Source organism: Lepisosteus oculatus, chromosome 7 (assembly GCF_040954835.1).
Source record: "Lepisosteus oculatus isolate fLepOcu1 chromosome 7, fLepOcu1.hap2, whole genome shotgun sequence".
Classification (NCBI taxonomy): domain Eukaryota; kingdom Metazoa; phylum Chordata; class Actinopteri; order Semionotiformes; family Lepisosteidae; genus Lepisosteus; species Lepisosteus oculatus.
Window position 1 is genome coordinate 52,319,550 of NC_090702.1, and position 15,217 is coordinate 52,334,766.

At 41.6% G+C, this 15,217-nt stretch overlaps 1 protein-coding gene across 2 annotated transcripts in view; it reads left to right on the forward strand.

The window, feature by feature from the left end:
• Nucleotides 1-1,776: 1,776 nt before the first annotated feature.
• nudt4a (nudix (nucleoside diphosphate linked moiety X)-type motif 4a) overlaps nucleotides 1,777-15,217 on the forward strand; it is a 45,436-nt gene continuing 31,995 nt past the window's right edge. Inside the window, exon 1 of one of the 2 annotated variants that reach the window (XM_015352138.2) lies at nucleotides 1,777-2,234. In XM_015352138.2, the coding sequence (XP_015207624.1) occupies nucleotides 2,136-2,234 (99 nt within the window). In that variant the 5' untranslated portion in view covers nucleotides 1,777-2,135. The remainder of the gene's footprint in view (nucleotides 2,235-15,217) is intronic. The other variant, XM_006633175.3, reaches the window with a different exon arrangement.

A 15,217-nucleotide genomic window follows, 5' to 3' on the forward strand; every position in this document is an offset into this window, starting at 1 on the left:
CTGAAAACATCTGACTTAGCAGTGACATAGACAACTGGCAATCCAATTGCAAAAACAGGGGGCACAGAGATTAAAAGTTGAAATGATTGCCTTTTTTGTTCTTGATTCATATAGAGTGCTGGCTGGCAGAATATGAGAGGAGTTAATACCTTGTCACATGCAAATCATTAGCTTGCTAACACACTGGACCCGCAAAATCAGCCATTTCGGTTCGGTCTGTGTGTGACTGCAGCCTGCTCTTGGCACAGAACACCCGTGAGGCAGCGCTCGGAAAAGAGATTACCAGGCATCTTTCTCAGGGGATCAGTCTCACAAAGCCCGCACAGGCTCAAAATGATTCACGGGTTTTAAAAAAGCTTAGACTACAAGCAGAGTTTCTGACCCTGTTTGGGGGGTGAGGTGTGTTTTGGAGCACTGCTGATCTGCGAATGAACAGATTTTGGAACCTCGAGAGGACAAGTCTCCCCTTCTTGAAGCCCGGTGTCGCGCCTAACTCAGTCTACCGTAAAAATCCGTATCCCTCTCCGGGATGTGCAGGCGCTTCGCGAAACTTTCCTGCAATTAATGGGAACTGCGGGTGTGTGTGTGCACATTTACGTACCTTCGTTTATAACGATGTGGACAAAAAAAAGGGTCCCGCTGCAGGTGCGTGTTTTTATCGGTTTCTCGGTTCATTGAATGCGTTTGCAAGGGATGGCAGAATAGACATGTAAAAACCTTTACATGTTAGTTCAATGTCTTTAGACAAAACAGGGGAGCTCTTAAGGAAAGCACACAAAGGTTATGTGCATCTTTTGTCCGTATGTGTTACGCATAAGTAAATAATTTCATGTGGTGATGATGAGGAAAATCAGCGCCCCCAAAGCGGAAGGGGCAAAGATTTTAACGGCGCGTTTCGGAGGGGGATACCGATTTCCAGGGTATACTGAATTGGATAGGACACCGGCCTTGCGGCGCTCAAAGAGGGAGTATGTTTTTCTTCAGATATAAGTACACTCCAGTTCATTCACTCTTCTGAAGTACAGCTCTTCCCGGTAACTCCACTCGTAACTCAACGACTCTAACTTTAAAACTCGCAAACTGCTACTGAGCACACGCACAAACAACCACCTCTTTCTTTAATCTCCAGAGATACGGCAACGCCATGATCGTGTTAGAGTCAACAAATATCAATATGCCCATGTTTTCTTAACACAGGCTTGTATTAAGAACACGTTCGGTCCAAAACAATTCTGAAACTGCACTGTTGTATTGATTTCTTTTCCCGCGGAAACAAATCGCCCCCCGCTTAAACATTATCAGCTTTTCAGCAATGGTCTGGAGTGAATACATTTTACACGCGATGCCATTATATATTTATTTTATTTCCTCTTTAAAACGGTGTCGAACTGTCCCGCTTTTCTTCAGAAATAAATGTAACAGATGAGCGGAAAAAAATAATTAAAAGTCATTATCCACATGGCTTGGATGGTATAACGTTTCGCAAAATATAAAATACATATATTTTCAGATGTTAACACAAGTCTTTTTTGTCCATACAGTTTTGACCGATCGGTGGTAACATATTTTAAGCGGATCTCTTGAAACGGTGGAGATATCAACTGTTCCGGGGGGAGCCGTCTGGGGCAGTGGGCACGCCTTTTGCACTTCATTGATACTTTTTTTTTTGCTAGAAAACGCCTTATTTCGCTCCAGGACGGCTGCGCTGCACAGCGCCTCTCCTATAGACGGGCTGGCTGCAGCCGCGCAGTGGAACTGTTGCACTGCTGCGACTGCGCAGTAAAGGGTGGAGGTGGTGGGGGTGCCAGTGGGAGGATTGCATTTAGAGGAATGTGAGTTCAGTTAAATACCGGCCAGGGTAGACATAAGCGCAGAGAGAGAGCCGACAGAAGGCGCGGACAATATCGGATCGCCGAGACAGCGAGCAGACCAGGTGGACGAGCTCAATGGAGAGAGACGCAGTGCAAACAGCAGACTGCGTTTAAAACCACCACCACCCCGGACTGCCCTTTCTGTTCATGCCGATTCACTGCTACCCCTCCTCCCGACTCCCCTGCTCGGCTGTGGCGTCCCTCGCCGCTGTACCTTTTCGCTGCTGATTTCGGCTCGCTTTGGGAGGGTACGAGCGGGGCTATATGATGAAGTTCAAGCCTAACCAGACGAGGACGTACGACGGGGAGGGCTTCAAGAAGCGGGCGGCGTGCTTGTGTTTCAAGAACGAGCGAGAAGACGAGGTATGCTGGTTCAAGATGTGATCGTCCGGCAGCTGGGCGAGATGAGCCTTGTCCGTCCGTGCTTCAAACTCCTTAATCCACGTTACATAGGGAAGATAGGTAGCCGCAATCTGTTCAACGGTGAATGGCGTTCCCCTCTCCCGGTTTTACAGGGAAAATAAAACGGGATATCCAGCGTTTTATAGATTATCAGTTCTAGTTTTGTGCAATACTTTATACATGCTGTATGTTTTTGCGCCCCTGTCAGTTTTCCAGCACCAGGGCAAACGAACGATTTAGCGGTGTGCCGTGTGGTGCGTAATCCGCAGTACTTTGTGGTTTCTTTGTTGGGAGTGGGGAAAAAAGCAACAAACGGCTACTTTGTAATCTCATTGACTGGGCGACCCAGAGCGACGAGTTTGCCACAATGTGTAAACTGTATACCAACAAGCGAAGGTTTCCTTTCCGCCTCCTGCGTGAAGCGTATCCAGTTCGGGCTAGTTTCAGAGCCAAAATGGGTACGGCAAGCACGGCGCCAGCGGGGTGGCGCGGCAGCGGCTCCGATACCCCGTGACTATTCAGCGGTAGCCCCGTGTGCCCAGGAGCGCTGGGAAATCGTGCATGGGTCATGTTGAATCATATTAGGTGCTACGGATGTCGACGAATCAGATTTTGGTATCTATTAGCAGAGCCATTGTCAAAACTGTATCGATTTTTGCTACGAGCAGAAATTAACATGTCACCGTCCTCCGTATTCCGATACCGTGAATACTATTATTTGCCGACTGCTGTTTTTCTGTTTGTAGAGAGATTTACACTCGGAAATTCCTGTTTGCTTAACTGTGAATACGTTGGTACAGTAGGCGCACGTATGAAACGTTGAAATGTTGTTTTTGCACAGATAATGAGCGCCTAGGACGTCCCCTATTATTTGTAAGTATGATAACAGTATTTTCCCTGGTGTTGAAGTAGAACAGGCAAGGCTATCGAAATGCCCATGATTGTTAGCCCACATAGGCATAAACTACTTGAATGCCCATCAGAGGCGAAACTAAAGCAGCCTTTGGAGATGGCTAACAGGTGCCATTAATATTGTCTATATAGAAACAGGATCATAAATTCATTTATTTTCCCCGATAGTGGCTCATCATGATAATTTGTGTATCGATGACATTTTGATTTGGTACAATGAACAGATTTACAAACCTCCCCAACTATGAATTCCATCTGAATTAAAGTGAAAATTACACTTAATTCCTAAATGCTTTTTTTACTTCGTCTTTTCACGTAGCTGTAATAGTGTGCTTTGAGTGGCGCAGTGTTTACTCGTCACCTAGGCGCGGATCTTGCTTGAATTAACTTGCACACGACGTCTGATTTGATCATGGGCCGATAAACCTGCTGGCTCCACTAAATTATCTCAAACCCCATTGGCTCCAAGTGAAGCAATAGTTGACTTTCTTATCTTCTGATTAAGAGGCACTGCGAGAGATGCGTTTTATCTCCTGAATCTCTGCAGCTCTTTCCTCTGTAGATGTGCTGTATGCAATAAAAATCTGTGCATTGTCCCGGACATTCTGGTTTCTTGGAAAAACATGTAACGACTTGCTTATAGGGATTTGGTTATAGTTGTAATTTTTTTTTGGTCAGTCATATACTGTCATCTTTTCTGGATGTGTTGTAGACCAATTATTAGATTAGCCTGACTGGAAGGCGGACACATGTATGATCAATGCGGGGTGTCGGAGGAATCTGGCTCATCTAGTTGAAGAAAGAGACTGCCTTCGCTTTCAGAAGGTCCGATCTGCTCCTCAGATAAGTTATTTGCAATAAAGGGTGTCGCATCAAGTGCGTAGCAAATTAACCCCTGACATTTTTTTTTCATTCAAGCCTCAACTCCTCGATGAATGCTCTGAGAATCCTTTTGGCTTTTCAAGTGCAATAGAGTTGCTTAAGCCTTGAAGGAACTTCAGCTTGGTCTCCAGTGAAGTCACTTAGTACTGCAGAGTAGAAGAGCTTAACCGGAAGGGACAGGGCTCAACAAGAGCAGGGTGCCTGAAAATGGGGTCATGAAAAAGTCATGAAGTGTAGATGTCTTTCATAGTGCTTTGGCCTCCTGGTAGGTAGTGGTTGCATTATGGAAAAGGGAGCATAGTTTCCCCTTAGTTTCATTAGAAAATATCCGCTTTGTGTATAGCGGATTCCCCATTAGCTAAGAACGTCAGAAAATCAAAGTAAAGATGCACGTATTTAAAAAGTGAAATGTCCATTACAGTGGAAATATTCTAGTACTATTCTGATACTGCAACATCTGATGTCCAAACAGTCCAGCAAGTCTTTCTGTTCAGTGCATGGTTTCAAATGGAGCACAGCAAAATCTTCTGGCACAGAAATAATTAAGAGCAAGCACATTCATGTAAGGATGGGTCTTAAAAGATGTTTGTCTTGTCTGTTATCAGCATGCACAGCAGTAGATAGATTGTGCATAGATAGCTATGTGGTTGACACTGCAGCCAGCCAGTACTGCACAGACACTCCTCCAGCCCAGAAGCACAACTTCAGCCAAGCTCTGCCTGAGAGCGGTTTTACTGTGCCTGTCAGCATCAGTTGCTGATTTGTAAACCCCTTTTTTATTTCGTCTAGTGTAGGAGAGTGAAGAATAGAGACGGAGAGATCTGGCTGGGTGACTTTGATCCTTGTGCATGAGGCATTTGATGTGTTGCTATAGATGCACAGTTTTCTTTTGCTTTGTAAGTGTAGTATCACAGCATTTTGTTTATCTGTTTTAAATTTAATATACTCTTTTTGGTTTTCATAACTCACCTATACACATTTTGCCATTAAAATGTGCTTGTCATTGTGTTACTGTAAGTGGCATTAAACCTGAACTACTACCCTTCCTGTGATACTGGACGAAGAGCAAAGGGGTCTTGCAGCAGGGACCAGACCACACAATTGTACTGCTGCACTTTCCTCAAGGGGTTATCATCCAGGCCAGCAACCAGGGGGTTATTGTAGCGCAGTCAACCTGATAGAAGGCAACAGGCAGAAGGTAGTGTTTTATACCCTATCTGTGTGGATTGACTGGGGCCTGATGCGGTTTCCAAGGAGATAGATTTGCAGCTACCTGGTGGGAGCAACTTGCAGGGTTGTGCAAAACATTTGTTTGCCCGCATTTGCTCTTGGTCCCTTAGAATGTTTATTGCTCCACTTTGAACAGGAGGAAGCAATAAATGTATTTTTCAAGGGTGTAAAAAAACACAAAACTGTCCTTATTATAAGACAAGTACAGTAACCCTTCACAACTCCTTTATAGTGCAGTGCTGGGATTTGGGCATACACATAGCACGTTGAAGGCACAACCGTCTTTCCTTCAGGATATGTTTAGTGTTATGAACCAGTTAAGTGAGTTAATTTGTCTTGGGGTTTGCTTTTGGTTAATGATCTTCTGTTCCTGTCTTTACCACTGATTCGTAAGAACACAATGATTACAAAGTAGTTAAAGTTAGTAGCATGTTAATTCAAGGATCTCCTCAACCTTTATTTTGAAGGGACTCAAGAAATCTTCCTTAATGACATGGGTGAAAAATGTGTTCTTGACACATTTAAACTTTCATCTTTCCTTTGTTTTGCTTTTTTATTTTGCTCAGGGATTTAAGAAGCTCAGTACTCTCTTGAAGCCTGAACTGCTCTTCCCTTTGGTGTTTTTTTTCCTTATTCTTTGGTCTCATTAGCCAGGTCTGCTGCTGTCTTCAGCAGTGCTCTAGAGGCATGTGCATCACAATCGTAGCCATGAGCACAGCACAGCACACAGAGGAAAATGCCTTTGTAACAGGGCTCATCTGATGTGAGCAGCTATGGTGCTGTCACCTTCTGGATCTTGAAAGATGTGAGCCCACTGGGTCAACAGGCTGATCTTTTGGCTTATGAGATTAGGGGGTGAATCCATGCATGTGAAACCAGTTTGCTACTACTTTATGGTTCTCCATCTTGGAATGTACCATTTGTTGGGGGCATACCATTCTGTTATGTAAGGGGCAGTGTGTGAGTACTGTATATAATGATTTAGCTGCTATCCTGGGTCTCTTTTCTACAGCCTGTTTTTCTTCTTTGTAAAAAGCTTGAAAGAGCATAGTATGAAAAAGACATGGATATACACATACCTGTTACCTTTTTTTTTCTTAATCATAGAGCACATATTTACTCCTTCTCGCTGTGGAATTTGAGTATTGAGTGAGTCTCCACACAGTGAACCAGTAGTTCTCAGCTATGTGCCCTGCTGCCTGACCTTGTGTATCCTGTGTTGTGCGTTTGCATCCTATTATGACTGTTTGGTCTAAAATTAAAATTCTAATTGCCTTGTGACTGGTGTTTCATTGAATAGCCTGTCCTTGGGGAAAGGGTGAGGGCCTGCGGTGGGGGAAAGCCACAGGTGTCCCCTGAGATGGCTTCTGGATGTTATTAATACTGCTGAGGGGCGTTGGAAGGGGGCTGTGTCTCATTTGTGTCAATGGAACATCCACAGAAATTGTGTGAAGGGCAAAGCTAAGCTTAGGGGTTGCTTTACAGAAGGCAGAATTGTTTATTCAGGGACTATTTTTAATATTGTAATGTCCAATTAGAGTGTGTCTGAAATAAACGTCACATGGAAGAAGTGGTCTGTCTTTTGGTGTGTAAAGGGGTATGGCATTTTTCTTGCTGTCATGGCTGTGCATACTGTAGAATTCACTATACTGTTTTCCCTTACGCTACATTGTGAGCATAGAAGTGACATTCCAAGTCGGGCTGTGAATTGCACGCGAATTGGAAGAGAAAATGAGTCATGTGCTGAATTGTGTTTATGCTACAGTTCCTGTGCAGTTTGGAAAATATTCTGTCTTCCCTCAGCAGCTGGACTGGTTCAGTCGTAGTGTTTGTTTTCACAGGACTTTGCTGTGGGCAAAGCATCTCTGTGACTCAGGCACCCACTGGTTGTCCTTCCTACTTTCACCAAGCGGGGCTGCAGTCCCTGCAAACTGACTTGCTGAACTGATACTTGATAGATTCAGCAAAGCATTTAATGGGTTCAGTCAGCAGGTCCTACAAGTGAGACTCTCAGCTGAAATATGGTATTAAAACAGTTTATCTACAGGTCTAAAATCCTGTCTAACATTTTTAAATGTAATTTACCCATGGATGTGTTAAATGTAATTTTTTGGGGGGCTGTCTAGGGTATTACTCAACTGTGGCTCAACAGTGGTGCCAGACTGTCAATGGTGCATCAGTGATGGTTAATTCCAGTTGAGCTGGTGTTGGAGAGGATTATATGAATGTTTCCAAAAGACTGTACTTTTGAAGCCTACAAGCACTGACTTTACAGGTTAAGTGAAAGTCATGTGAGTGTTTCTCTGAAGGTTTTTTTTTCTGTCACAAGTTAGGAGAGGGAATGTCTTTGTATTGTTCCTGCTGTAACATGGTGAGGTTAGTTTAAATGTCAAGGTATGGTATGAGGCAGTCTCTCAAAGACAAATGCTGTACATAACCAGCGCAAACCAGACATTGCCACCTCATACAGAAGCCTTCTCCTGGAATCTGATGGGATCTGTTGTTACAGATACACTGTCACAGGTATGTTAAAGAAGCAAGATGCTGTTTTGATCTGAAAGCATGCTGCACAGAATATTTGCCGTTGAGTCATGGTTAATGTTCATGTAGGAAGTTTCATTTGTATATTGTAAAAAGCAGGCTTGTGTTAATAAGAGCTGTGATTTGAAAATCTTGAATGACTTGGGGGGGTGGGGGGAATGAAAATGTGGAAAATAGTATTATATGTTAAGCAGTACAAGCTGAGTCTTGGCTGATAAATACAGTCTACTATATTAATACAGTGTATAGACTATAGACTGCTGATAACTAATGCAAAGCACTAGTAAGACCTTATTTGGAATATTGTATATAAGTCTGGTCACCTCATTGCAAAAAATGATGAACTGGGTACATTTCTGAGCTTAAGGAACGTCCTGCACTGTCAGTCTTCCCTGTTTAAGGCTAAAATGTTTCCTTCAGCCAACAAGAGCACCTGATCTGGGGATTCAAAATCTTCAACTGCTTTGACAAAGTCAACCCAGTGAACTTCTTTGGAATCTGCACTGAAACATCATCCATAAGGCACAACTGGTAACTCTGTGAAAGTGTCTTTAATACAGAGGCCTGGAGACACTTCTTCCTAAACTCCTTTTCTTCTTGGACTTTTGTATTTCTGTCCAAAAAGTTGTTTTGAAGTTTGCCCATTATTATCTTAAGTATTAAGTGTATCCAAGGCTGTCAACTGTTAATCTGCAATAACACTCTTTCACAGAAGATTCTCTCCCCTGTAATCTGTGAGATCGCTAGATAGAGATCCTGCGAGTAGCATCAGGGACTTGTCTGAGTGTTCTCTTAATGAAACTGAAACCTGTTCCTTCAATAGCTCAGTTGGTGGAGCGGAGGACTGTAGTGGAAACAGCTAGGAATCTTTAGGTCGCTGGTTCGAATCCGGCTCAAAGGAAGGCGCTTTTGGGGCAGAGCGGTGGCTCTGTGGCTCAGGATCTGCGCCTGTGGCTGGAAGGTTGCCGGTTCAAATCCCATGGCCAGCAGAGGAATCCTACTCCCTCGGACCCCTGAGCAAGGCCCTTAACCCCAACTGCTCCAGGGCCACCATATAAATGACTGACCCTGCGCTGTGACCCCAAGCTTCTCTCTCCCATTTGTGTGTCTTATGGAGAGCAAGTTGGGGGATGCGAAAAAGACAAATTCCTAATACAAGAAATTGTATGTGGCTAATAAAGTGATCTTGATCTTGACCTTTTTAAGGTGCAGGATTCTGCCCTGTTTGGTCTTGGATGGTCTTTTATATCCACTAGAGTGAGATGGAACTGGGTGACTACATGGATAAGTACATGGGCCAGGGAGAGAGAGAGGCAGCATTTCTTTCGACTTTGGGTTGTGCGGTTTCAGATCAATACCTTTAATGTTCTGTGGCTTTATAGGGGCTTCTCAGAGACTGCATTTAGACATTTCCAGTAGGGGTGCATCTGCAAAGTTATTGATAATGCTGCTTTGCAGAAACAGTGGGACAGTGCTGAAGACTAGAGCTTGGTCTAAGAAAGTCATTGATCTACTGAATTATCCAAAGGGCCACAGTGAAGAAAACTGGATATCGACATGGAAGCACTGAAGCACTTGACCCTAGCATGACCAAAATGAGAGTGCTATATTCTTTACTATAGAAGTAAAGACCTTCTTCACTACAGTTTAATACTGACATTTCATCCCCCAGCAGGGATGAAAATCACCAAAAAGCATAAGTACTTCTGAATGAAGGATTCCAACAAGGATTTTACAATAGAAATTGTTCCTTGTGTAAGATGTGCTAACATTATTAGATTATGCCTCATTTAAGGGAGTTACAGTAAGTGTAAATCACAAAGGAAGTGCCAAAAATTGTAAATTACTTTTAAAATACTTTTTTAAAATAATCTGTCAAACAGGAGAGTTCATGCTATGCCACATGCCACACCTGAAGAAGGCTCCACGGCCGAAACGTTGTTCTCTTTCTTCTTTTTTTCAGCATGGAATAAACCTATTACTTGTTCCTTTGCAGCCTACGCATGCTGATGCAGCTCCCCACCTGAGTTCATGCTATGGTGCTGTGCTGCATTCCTAATTTAATAGACTTATTTGGGTGAAGTTGCTTTAAAAGTTCTGATCATTTTTACTTTTTTTGACTGATACCTTCTTCCACAGTTTGCTGTAAAAAGTTTTGAATATATTTTGGGGGGGGAATTCTACTGATACTACATGACCTAGATAAAATAAATATTCTTTGCAGAAAAAAAATCTTTCTCTTGTAACTATAATATTTCTCCTGATTTTTTTTGTCTTTTCGTCCTCTTATCTATTGCACAGCTTATAGTATACTGGAAGAGCTAGCCTATTGCCACTGTGGGATACAGTGTTTACAGTCATTTTAGATCATTGGTGTGTATATCCCTTGTACCCTGAGTATCTCTTATACCCTTTAAATAAAATTTTACTCTATCAATTCAGAAAACAAAACCGTTAACCCTTGTGTTATGGCTGGCCAGGGAAGAAACGTTGAAAACTAACAGGATACATTAGTACTGCACACAGTATGATATGTTGAAACTAATTTCTTTTGTGTGCAAGCAGACATGTTTTACACACCCAGACTTGCAAAAAAACATAAATAGTATGAAGGAACATTAAAATAGATGTTGCGTTATATAAAATACATTAACCAATACAGAGTCATGAAGTTCAAGTAGGTAGCTGCGTAAGTAAAGGTTTATTCCCTGCTGAAAAGAGAAGAAACGTTACAGGTATGTCCCATACAGAGTCATTACACACCATTCCTACAGGAATTCACACAGCTATGCTATGCAAGGCTCACTTTCTACAAAAAGAGCTGCTGGTAATGCAGACGGAGGCCTTTATCAGAGCTTTGAGTTATTTTGTGTGCTAACTAAAACTTGTTGCAGATTTGGTTACCAATTAGTTTTGTGATGACTTAAGCATATTATTAAAGATTTCTTAACATGAAGTCAGATAAGTTGAATAAAACAAAGGGACAACCTACTGTATGGCAAATCCTTTTTATATTTTTTCATTTGCTTATTTGAAGACTAATTGTACTGTTTACATCTTCAGATATTTTATTGAAGGATTAACAGGAACAGGGGAGTCCAGTCCTGGTTGTGAAGATTCTGTAAGACACACCAGCCTGCATTCTGGCTCGGTACCTCACCCGCTGGTTTCTGACTTTATTGGACCAATTTAACAGCATTTTCCATCTCTTCACGCGTAGCTGCTTTACAGAGAGCTACAGCACAAGCAGACTCGTCGTCCCTCCAGGACAGGACTGGACAGCCCTGCTTCCCCATTAGAACTTCTGCCTTTTGGTAAACAAGATGTTTGTTTTTTTAATGTAAAATGTTGTGGAGTTTGTAATTGCTGTAATAACAAATGTTTTATAAATATGTTTTCATTCCAATAATTGGTTTACAGACAACTCTTTCTTTCCTATGAAATGTGTACCACAGATTCTTTTTTTTACTGCAGGAATTCAGAAAAATAATAATAATAAATATACACAGACATTAAGCTGTTTTTCATGTTTTGAGGAATCATTTGAGGACATTTTTCAGTTCAGTTTACCAGAATGTGTGAGCTTCTATACATTATAGACCTATAGTAAAATGTGTACAGTAGCATTTCCATACCATTTGAATTTGGCTGGAAAAACTACCTTTTTAGTAGTGGAGCTGGAAACTTTTGCTTTTAAACAGCACAACTGAGACTCATTAATCCAGAATGGTTACAGAGATAATCAGTAGTAAGATAGGGTTTTACTTTTGAAGTGGGAAGAGTTTCTTTTGGTATAACATTCCAAACAAGTTCCACAACTTTTCTTAAAATATTCCTTGTAATTTAGAATTTTAGCGCTCCAATGTTGTAAGGCGTTTTATGACGTTGACTAAGTTAATTCGATGAAATTAATGAAGAGGTCTATCTGTGATTTACACAAAGTTCCCAACTTTTTTTTATTAATATGGGATTGAAGTTTGGCATCTGTTGGACGGCTGTCTAGGCTAAATGAGACTTTTAACACAATCCCCTTGTGTTTTTATGTATCGTACCGAGTTGTGTAAATATCCTCTATTCTTGTGGCCAGAAAAGACAGAGACTAGAGAGATTTAGTCAAATGTGATGTTAATCAGGAAGGTATGTCAGCTATTGTTTGGCCTTTCAGAGTCTGACTTTCCTATTCTCACAGCATGAGACCCTGTTTATACAGGAAAATGCATTCAAATTTCAGGCTCATGGTCAGCAACAGCCATGGTGAATACTGTACCATTTCTTGCCTTTTAGTTCTCCAATTCTTTTTTATTCTTTTAGTGTAATAAAGGCTCTTTTTTATCGCACCTGCAGACATGTAAGGTCCCATCTGATTATATGAAAAATATCTCCAAAAAAGGCTGAGGAATGACTCATCAGCTGCTCAGTTGTAGCTATTTTTTCAGACTTTCTAGAAAGTTGGCATGTCTTGGGGAAAACCAGGTCCTTGTAATTCTTTAAAATTCTTGACGTCATTTTTGTCATACTCTGAGCTACGGTATCAAAGTACTGGAAGATCACACGGCGTGGTAATCTTGGCATGGAAATGTACAGAATTTAAAAGGGGCAGGAGATGCTAACCTGTGGGCTAGAGACAAAAGCTCCTACAGGTTATATTGTCTGTTCCTGACACAAGAGCCCGATGTGAGATACCATACACCAGGCCTCCCCTGAGTCTGCCACTAAACAATTCCACAGGGGGAGATTGATATACCCCAGACGCAGGGGCCTGTTCAGAGTTTTGCTTGTATACCAGATAGGGCCAATTGATGCGTTGAGAAATCACACTTTCCTTTGTCCGTTCATCCGTGTATGCAGACTCAAAACCAAGGGCTTGGTGCCTGAAATCTTTAATTGTGTTTGAGGTGTAAGTGTCAAAAATGTCAATAGAAGCTTAGGATTCAGTATTTAAAAAGGACTCCTCCATATGTATAAAATATACTTCAAATGTGCTTGGTTGATGGTCTGCAAGATCAGTGCTGAAGTGACAGGTATTGGCTATTTCTTTCCTCTCTTTTTTTACACAACTTTTCTGTCCTTTCATGCCACCTCAGTTGAAAGGTCACTGGCTAGTGGCAAAGGTAAAAGGTCAGACAGGTATCTCTCATCGGTCAATGTTCATCATGTCCGGACTGCAGGTCACAGCATCTTCTTTAATTATGTTTTCAGGGACAGGCAGCCTCGCAGGAAAGGGCAGTGATAATTGCTTCTTCAATACGGGGGGGTGGGGGGTGGGGTGGAGAGAGTTCAGTATGCAGGGAATTTATTGACCAAATCTAATGGCTTTCTGTTTTGTGTTCTAAGAATTACTTTTTAAAAGTGGTGTGCCTAGCAGGTTTTGATTTTTTATTGCAGCAGGTTTTTTTAAACGGCGCTTGGTCCACTTGGCTGTACTGGGGGTTTTGCGTAGTGATATGGAATGGATGATCTGCGCTCGGGTTCGCTCGACTTGCAGCGTGCAGGCAGCAAATCGATATAGGAAATATTTGGAAAGCCAACTGCCTGCTGCAAGTTCTGTATAAGTACTTAAATGTCTGCAAAATGTTATTTCATTTCTTCAAGCAAACAGGTTTAAAGTGCAGAACCTTCATGGGTTATTTGTAACCACAGTAAGAGTAAGTAGTTCAAGACGGCTTGTTTTGTTAAAGGGATTGTAGTAGCCGAGCAAAACAAATGCAGATGTTCAAGCTATCCCTGTAACCCGATATGAATGCCTTTTAGAAGTGCTTTCACTGGTACCAATATATCTAGTGTAACTGTTATTTGCCATTGATGGACATGATACATCATGTAGAATAAGCACAATACCTCTATTCAAAGCACTTCATGACACTAGTCTCTTGACAGCATGCCTGTCTGTTGAATGCTGTGGACTAGTCTCGACCACCAGCACTGAAATTACCACTCAGAGCAAAAATCACTGTTTTGGTTCACAGGGGCCTCTCTTGAAGGTTTCTGATTTTGTTTGTACATGTTGCCTAATCACCTTCAAAAGGACCCATTTTACTTAAGGTGGAATGGGCCTAGATTCACCTAGTTTCCCTTAGACTCCTGTATTAAGGCAGTGACTTCAGAACCAGGAGAGACTGTTTATACTGAAGATTCTTCCAGTATTCTTAACTATCTTTGATTTGAGCTGTCTCTGCTGTAAATGTTTTTTTGGCAATAAGGAAGAAAAGGAATTTCAAGTAAGATTTCTGAGATGTTTTCTGTGTTCTGTCATTAGATGTTGTGTTATAGTTACCTGACAACCTACAGCAGTGAAAAGAGCATTTTAATTGTAGAGGCTTATATTTCTTACTCCTAAATGCGTTAGATTTCTGGATCTTTACATTTTAGCCGCACACAAAATGAAGTCATTGTTATATTAATTAAGCTTCAGAAGTTGGAAAATGTTCCACATTGTAATTTCCAGTATCTGCTTTTTTTTTCACTTGACTTTTTTTTACTGTTTACTATTTTCTTTACTGTTTTTGTGATGTGCTCTGCCAATTAATCCTTACAGTTGCGCTCACAGTGGCAACCCCAGTACCTACTTGGGGATAACGAGGAAATGCAGACGGGCCCCTCTGACCCTCCTTCCCCTCAAGCCCCTGGTCTTGTGATGGATGGAGGAGAGGTGTGTCCCTCATTGATGACATCACTGCAAGCTCACAGACACTGATCCTTGTGTTGCTGCTGGGACATAGTTAGTATCCTGCCTCGTGCTCGAACCTATGGTCACAGTGCTGAGTTTACACTTGCAGTGAATGCCTTAACAGTTTAGTCACCCTGCTTGACTTTTTTATACAGTTATATAAGGAATTGATTTCAGGATAAGTTCTGTACTGTCCTTTAGTAAGCAAGTAATTATTGATCCTTCAATGTGTAAAGTGGAGTTGGGTCTTTAGTATCCCTTTTTGTCTCTCTGACGTGTTCTTAAAGTGAATCTGTTATTACTTAAGTTAAATTACTTATTATTACTAAGTTATTATTACTACTAATAACTACTGTTACTATTACTACTAATAGTAGTATTATTACTACTTGTTATTACTAAGTTAAAGCACTTATGATCACCTGAAATCACTGGGTCAAAAACAACATATGACGAAAGGTACGCATGGAACTGCCCAAAAATAAAAGGTAACATTTGCAAAATCTCATGACGGCAAACACAAATCGCGTGATTTCAAAGCAAAAAAGAAATTTTTGACTTTTCTGTCCCAGTACGTTTGGAAGACATTGTACTATCATGTGATCTCTGGCACACAATCAGTAATAGGCTTTTTTGCCTCTCATTATTCTTCCTGAGTAAGTTTGTACATTTTTCCAGTTCACATGCTGATGGACTTTGTCACCTTAGCTTA